Source organism: Camellia sinensis, chromosome 10 (genome assembly GCF_055761805.1).
Source record: "Camellia sinensis isolate YWXY chromosome 10, ASM5576180v1, whole genome shotgun sequence".
NCBI lineage: Eukaryota > Viridiplantae > Streptophyta > Magnoliopsida > Ericales > Theaceae > Camellia > Camellia sinensis.
The window spans coordinates 172456596-172464818 of record NC_138970.1 but is presented as its reverse complement, the minus strand read 5'-3'; the positions used below and the strand labels follow the sequence as shown (position 1 = coordinate 172464818).

Here is an 8223-nt window from a genome sequence, read left to right as displayed (position 1 = left end):
CCGGTTGGAAGAGTTGGCGTCGTGTCCAACATGGTGTCTTGTCCAAACTTTGCTACAACCGAGATGGGTATTTCGGTGCGTGAATTTGTTTTGTTATGCTCAAGTTCTTCGACCGTGTTATGGACTCCGGTCGACAAAGTGTTCAAATGATAAGTTATACCGAGATAGTTTGCTGAAGACGGAATTGATTACTACCGGGCAAACACTTGACGAAAATTCAAAATTTTTCATTGATAAAGAAATTCATTACAAAAGGTGGGGACAGAGCCCGGTTACATCAAGTGTATTGAAAGCAAAAATACAAAGAAAAGAGAACTAAACTAGGGGGGAGAGATTGGTGAACTCATCCTCGGCAGCATCAGCATCAAGGTCAATAGCTTGGCTTGCTTCTTGGGCGCCGGGCTCATCGTTGCCGGGCTGTTCAGGCACCTCGGCCTCTTCTTCCTCAGAATCTGTGTCATCCTCTCCATCTTCAAGTCCTTCCTCGGCCTCCGCTTGAAGCGCACTGAATACATCATTTGCATATGGCACGAGGTAGACCGGTAGTGAAGCTTTGGGAGGATTGGCAAAAACGTCGGTGTCAGAGCCCTGGCCGAGGTGTTCACAGGCAGACTTCCAACCGGCCTTGAAGTAGATGTCTTGTGTTGCAAACACCTGCTTCTTATAGCTCTCCTCGGCCTCGTTGAACCCGGCCTTGTTGGCAGCCCGGCAAGCCTTCTTCTTCGCCTTCTTCAAAGCGTCAACCTCGGCCTGAAGCTCACTTTGTTTTTTCTCGGCTGCGTCCAGCTGACCGAGCAGTCTATTATTGTCATGGTTGGCCATTTCGAGAGAAGCTTTAGCCCGGCCGAGCTCGGCTTGAAGGCTTTCAACATGGCTGGCAGTGTCGTTGGCTTTCTGCCTAAGCCGGTGGATGCGCTCCAAGACCAAATGTTGTTTTTGAATGGCCTGCACAAAGAAGCAAAGTACATCAGAAAGGGGACCGAGCAAGAAGGACCGAGCAAACACTTGTGAAATGTTAAAAAGAACGCCGACTTACCCTGGCCATCGACTTCACGGAAGATTTTACCAGCCGGGTGTCAGGGACGTGGTCACTGCCTACCACGTCGCCCGGTAGGAGAAATGCTTTGGAGAGATCGAAGGCAAGCAAATGTTCTTTGTCTGCCTTGATCGATGCAGTCGCCGGGATGTCCTGTCCCCGGTGCTTCAGCTGAGGACGCCAAGCGGGCACGGGAGCCGGAGTTTCAGCAGGATGTTCGGTTGTCAGCTCGGTGACAAGCTCGGCGGAGGGATCTGCCCTTGGTCTTTTTCCAGCCCGGCGCGCTTCTCTGGCGGATTGCACGGCAGCTGGAGCTGGAGAAGCAAGGGCTACGACGGCTGCACTCGATTGACCGGCAGCCGGGGAACGGGTGGTGACGCTCGGTATCTCGGCTGAGGTCGCGGTTAGAAGGTTTTTGATCCGAGATCTTTTGGCCATTTCTTGCTCGTCGGTTAACCGGATTAATGGGACGTCTGGTAGGGTTGGATCTGGAGGTGGCGAAGGAGCTCTGAGGAAGTCAGTTACTCTACTCCGGCGCGGAGCAGAATATCTGTAAGTCGGTGTGTAGCCGAGCAATTCGTTGCAGTCTCGGTGACGGTACCTAAGCACGGCCCGAATTGCCTCGACGTTGGGGAATTGGTAGTTGGCTTGCAAGGCTTGGATAGCTGCAAAAGAAACAGGGAAACCGGTTAGTAAAACTAAAGAATAAAGTTAACCGAGCAAGTTTGAGTGGCTTACATGAAGAACCGAAGTCCTTGCTTATGAACCAGCCCGGCACCTCGGCTGTTTCGTAGTTGCCGGACACCCAGAAGAAATCATCATCGTGCATGTCTTTGTCCGGGGTGCCGGTTACGATTTTTTCCTTGCCCGGTCTTATTTTCAAGTAGTAAGCCAGGCCGTCACCGGTGTGGCCCATTGTGTATTGCCTTAATATCTCGGCTAGGCCTAAGTTGGTGCCTAGCCGTTGGTTCAATTCGTGTACGCCGTTGATTATTCTATATGTGTTGGTGGACACCTGTGTGGGTGCCAGCCCGGTTCGGCGGAGGAACTCGGTTATGAGAGGGTTGAGTGGGAAACGAAGACCCCCTTCAACGATGGATAGCACGGTGAAGGGGCATTCCTCCCTACCCCACGGCGTGGTCTCTTCTTCGGCCAGCTCGAGATGGACGTCGGCCGGGACGCCGTAGTCCTCTCTGAAAGCGGCTAGCGCGGCCGGAGTATCCACAAGGAAGCGGAACTTCCCCATTTGTGGCCGACTTACTATAGCCCGGTTGATGGGTTGGGCACGGTGGTAATTGGCTGCAGCTCGGTCCTGAGAGGTTCAGGAATGGCAGTGGTCCCCTTGGACTCTGCAGGAAAAGGATGGCAAGTGTAAGTGAGCGCGGTTTCGCATTAGGAGCTAGACTTCAGCTCGGTCGGTAAGGGTGCCAAGCCACCTCGGTTGACTAATTAAGGAGCTCGGTCGCCCAAGCAGACCTAATTTTAGCCCGGTTAAGCGATCGAGTAATTGGGTCATCTCGGTTTGTGCCGAGGTTATTACAAACATGTTGTTTGCCCGGTTTGGTTGATTTTTTGGATCAAAAGAAGGCCCAGAGCCCGGTTCACCCCAGTTCTTCAGCGTTCTTCAGGGAGACGAAGAACGCCAAGAACAGTGGGAGGTTTGTGACGTTTTCAATGATCAATGCCCTAAAAGCTACGTTTTTGTGCCCTAATGTGTATAAAATGAAAGAAAATAACAACTAGAAGGATCGAAAACCTTACCTTTGGAGGATGGGGGCTGTTCTTCCAAGAATGAGAAATGACAGTCGAAGATAGAGGAGAGGGCTTGAGCTCTGGATCGTCAGATGGTAGAAAGGCAGTAAGGAGGAATGGCGTAGGAAGGCCGTGTGTATATAAGAGTGAAAGGCCGCCCAAATTCAAATTCTGGCAAAAACGGCGGGTTGGCTGCCCGATGACCAATGGCAGACCGCCACGTGTCACCATTTATGGCTTTGGCAGGACTGAAGCGACGGGTTGAAAAGACGAAGAGCCAACCGAGCTACTTTCAACGAGAATAGGTCAGCCGAGGAATATAACCGGTCAAATCTGCGGACAATCGCGTCAACTAGCTCGGTCGAAGCTTGGCATCTTGACGACCGGAGAAACGTTATCTCGGACGAGGTGAATAATCCCAGTCACGCTTCCGCGGACGGAATTAAGGGGCAATTGAGAGGGTGATTTATGCTCCGGTGTTGGGCCGAGGTATAAACCGAACAGGTTGGGGGCCCAGCAGAGCATTGGGCCGAGATGATCGACTGTTCACCCGGAGATGGGCTACCAGAACTTGGGCCGGGCAGAGTTTGGACTGTGTGCTGCCCCGGACCGTGCAGAAGCTGCTCGGCCAGGAAGTGACCGGTCAGACCGGGATGCTCGGTCCGAGGATTGTCGAGACCAGACAGACCGAGAGGCCGGCGCTCGGAAAGGCGCGGTCAACCGAAGTAGTTGACTGACCGGCGAGAAAGCCGTCCAAAGGAGAAGCCCGGGCTAAGCTTTGCCGGGATGCCGCCTATCCCGGTCCTTCATTCGGTTATCCGGTTAGGCGCTTAAGGTATGAAGCATGGTATGACCGAGGTAGGGCAGCTCGGCTGCCAAGCTCCAGCTATGCTGACAGGCAGTTGAGAGCAGGTGATGAATGGCATGGTTTATGCTGACAGATGGGATAGCAGAGCCACGTGTCAGGAGATGACAGGGAGTGGATATGGGGCTCAGAAGGTATATAAGCATGTCTGCGCCCCCCATACGCGACAGACGAACACTCTGTAAGAAAATCCTTACACTCAAACACTCTCTCCCTTCTCTCTATTCCCTCTTAGGTGTGTGCTAACTTGATCGTCGGAGGGTTTTTCCGGCCACATACCGCCGGGTAGCTCACCCACACTTGTGCGCAGGTAATCGGATATCGACGGAACTTGGAAGAAAGGAATACGGGCACGCCGGAATATTTGCTCCCCGTATAGTTTTGATTTTTTTTATTATTATTATTTTGGACAGATCTGAACCACCAGATCTATTTGGGTGCATCTGGACCATCCCAAGTAAGAAGGCAAGGAGAGGTTATAAGGAAAGGATCTACACTTCTCATAAAGAAGGGTGAGAAAGATGAAAATGAACTGAATGAGGTAAGGGTGATGGTGATGAAATAGGGCAATATACAAAAATAATTAAAAAAATGAGAAGACTAGTCTCTGACATAACAATTAGCTCTCTTATCAAAAAAATATAAATTTCGTACAAAATCAAGGTTTGTTTTAGAAATTTTAGTTAAAAGTTGATTTTTTTTAAGTTTTTTTTTTAATTTTTTTAAAAAACATGTAAAAAAAAAAATTTTAAAAAATGATGTGATTTAAAAAAATCAAAATGTTAAAAAAATAATTTTTAACCAATTTATCAAAATAAACCTAAATAAAAGTAAGAATAGACAAAAAATAGATATTAAAAAAAAATTGAAATGAAAAGACTGGTAACTAACAGATAGCTCTCTCACCAACAAAACACAAGCATCATATAAAATTAAATAATAATTCTTTAGTTTCATAGTACAATATTAAATAAAAGTAAAAAAAAAAATAGCTCTTTCATTAAGAAATCACAGAGTGCTATGTGAAAAAAATAGAAAATAATAATGACAAAAAACGAACGGTGCATCTACCTATGCATCTGTAACTTCTTTTTTTTTTTAGAAAAATTTTCGTTTGGTCGGTCGATTTGAATAAATACAATTACTTGAGCCTCGACAGTCGACCAAGAATCCAAACTTTTGGTATTCGCTTATCTAATTTCGACCGAATCAATGTTCAAAATCGACAATAGGTAGACTGATCGAGCCTATCTAATTTCGACCGGATCAATGTTCAAAATCGACAATAGGTAGACTAATCGAGTCGAGTGAATCAGGTTTTTCGGGTTGGCTAAAATTCTGAACAGTCCTAACTTATACATTTGATATATATAGATATATTCTTAAGGGGGAAAAAAAATATTTGGGTTTTTCAAGTTTTTCGGGTTGTTTTCATGTTGTTTTGGTCATTTTAATTTTAATTTTGATAATTTAATATCTAATATTTTATAATTTGTGTTAAATTAATCTAGTTTTAATTAGGATCGGAATTTGGAGAATTGAATTAACGACGGATTGGTGTATTTTATCCAATTCTTACATAATTGGGAATGTGCCATTAAGTCTTGCTATCTTAGCACAATGTTAAAAACAAAACTAAATTATTTGCATATTTAACCAATTTGTTAGTTTGATTGGCCAGAATTTTTGTACCTTATTAAGAGGTCAATAGTTTGAATCTCATCACTTGCGTGTGAGTCTTATTCCCCATATTAAGTGAAACTTTCTCTCCCACTTTAAGAGTTTCTTTGTAAAAAATTGTATTATATTTGATCTCCATTAGTATGATTGTAATTTATTAAATTTTATTGTAATATCTTATATGAATCAAATCTAATATATATATATATATATATATTTTCATAGTTTGAATTATAATGGAAAAATTACATATGAGAGGATTCTTTAAAAGTTGATTACCAAATCATGATAAGGTTCACTCAGTATATTTGGTCTAGTTGTTATGTAACAGTTTTTGTGGTGTGAGGTCTTAAATTTAATTTTTATGAATTTGAGTTTGATAGTTTTTGTGATGGTTTATTTCTCCCTTATTATAGAAGGCTTATGTAATTAGTAGTGGTTGTGTTGGACTTGGGCTAGTTGGTTGATAGGCTTTATTAACTTTTTATTGGCAGTGGTTTTGGTCTAGTCTAAGATCGGATTGGACTGTGTTGTTGGGTCCGTGGGAGCCCACCACGGATCTCGTTTTGATAATTCGAACCGTTCAATGTGTAGAACTCGTCGAGTACTATATGTTTGTAAAAAATCACGTTGATCGGATATCGATAGTTATGTGAACAAAACAGTTTTTTATCAATTGTTAATTGTTTCACCGTCCATTTTTTTTATACAAAACTGATTTGATCACATAGCTATTTATATCCGATCAACGTGATTTTTTTCAGGCATGTAATACTCGACGAGTTCTACATATTGACGATTCGTATTATCAAAACAGACCCAAAAAATGGGCCCCATGAGCCGAACTGGACGAATCCAGTCTTGATCTCAACTTGAAACAAGCTGGACGCCTTTTTATTCTACTTATTGTGGACTAGTGAAAAAAAAATCATGATAACATTTATAATTTTACTTTTTAATATTTATAAAATTTCTCATTAATTTAAAATTCTTTTTCCAACTTCCAATTAAATGAAATTTACCCAATTATAATTGTCATTAGAAAGCTAGGATATTTGACTTTTAAAATTTTTATTTTTTGGCACCGACCAAATCGCATTAGATAATCTATAATAAAGTAATTATGAAAAGGAAAGGTCACCTGCCAGCTTTTTCGCCACTGAAAAAGAAACAAAACTCTGCAACTATTCAAAGCACTAGAGAAATGTTTTGATGACGTTTATTAATAAAAATTTTAAAAATTATAAATAATTTTTTTTTTTTTTTGGTATCAATTTCATTTTTAAAAAATTTGTAAACGATATACAAAATTTTTGTAACCACAAAAAAGTTGATTTTAGTTGTTTGAAAGAAAAAAAAAATTTCTCTCGCTCCCTCTATTATCCCACCACTCATCACCATCATTGCTAGTAGGACTGTGCAAAATGCCGTTAAATCAGTTAAAATCGTATCAATCTGCATTTATCCGTACCGTTCTAACCGCTAACTGCGGTTTAAACTTTAAAATTTATAATCCGCCAACCGAACCGAACCGCTCCGCTCCGCTCCACTATAGTTAATACATATATATTTTTTAACTTTCAATGAAATATCAATGTAAAATTGAGTATAAGAGAGATTTAAAATACGAAATTTATTACAAATTAGTAGTTATATATATAAAACATATTATGTAAAACAATAATGTTTTGTTCCCTGAATCTTTCTTCCCCGAATCCCCCGACTGTCCAAAATGACGTCGTTTTGGATTCTCTTACCGGTAAGATATATTAAAATTTTCTTACCGGTAAAATAATTTTCATTAAATAACCCCCTCGTAAAACGAAACTACCGTTTAAAACGACGTCGTTTTGGATTCAGGGTAAATTCAAGCTTGAAAATTTTCGAGCTACGTATCATTACTATATGTAAAATTACTTTATATTATATATCTAAAAAATATTATACAAATTGGTGTTATATATTATGCAGATGTATGATAATTAGTTAGAATATTCTTTAATCCGCCAAAAACTGCTCAAACTGCAATTTGTCAATCCGCCAACCCGCCATTCGATTTGTAAATTTACTTTCAAACCACCCGAACTGCACCGCGCACACCCTTAATTGCTAGTGATCTCCTCTGACCACCACCTCCCATGGTCAATTGGTCCACCGCCAACCACCTCCAGTGACCAACAACACCACCACCACCACCACATCCTGCCACCAAATGCAACGGTAAACAACCACCTTCGGCCACCAATTTTCATTAATGATTGCTGCAATTTATTTTCAAAACAAAATTTTAAAACCCATCTGTACTAAATATGTTTTATTTTTTCAATTTTATCAAAAATAAACATAAACATAACCATAAACATTAATTGTATGTTTGGTAACGTTTACGTTTTCAGTTTATATTTACAAAAATTTTATAAATTGGTTTTTGTTTATTTTTAGAAAAACATAAACTACAAATGCGTTTGGTAATTGACAAAATATTTTAAAAAATTTAAAAATATAAAAAAGAGTGAGAAATGGCAAGTGGTGGCAAGTGGCGGCGGAAGACGGTGGTGAAAAGTGGTGGCGGGTGGGTGGTGGTAATGGATGGGTAACGGTAGGTGACGGTGGCGGGTGGTGGGTGGTGGTGGTGACGGTGGCGGGTGGTGGGTGGTGGTGGCGACGGGTGGTGGGTGGTGGTGGCCGATGGGTGGCGGATGGCGGGTGGTGGTGGGTGGGTGACGGTGGCGGTTGGTGGGTGGTAGCGAGTGGGTGGTGACGTATGGTGGTGGCAGATGGGTGGCAGATGGAGGGTGGTGGTGGGTGGTGGCGGGTGGTGATGGTGGATGGGTGGGTGATAGTGGCGGGTGGTGGGTGGTAGCGAGTGGGTGGTGGTGGTGGTGGTGGT

At 42.5% G+C, this 8223-nt stretch overlaps 1 protein-coding gene across 1 annotated transcript; it reads right to left on the bottom strand.

Moving 5' to 3' along the window:
- Window positions 1-315: 315 nt before the first annotated feature.
- Window positions 316-1800, bottom strand: LOC145800870 (uncharacterized). Its single transcript, XM_082890621.1, has 2 exons — window positions 1037-1800; window positions 316-945 (listed from the first exon to the last, which is right to left on the bottom strand). Exons 1-2 carry the CDS (start codon window positions 1472-1474, stop codon window positions 316-318), a joined length of 1068 nt encoding a protein of 355 aa, XP_082746747.1. The 5' UTR covers window positions 1475-1800.
- Between the last annotated feature and the right edge of the window lie 6423 nt (window positions 1801-8223).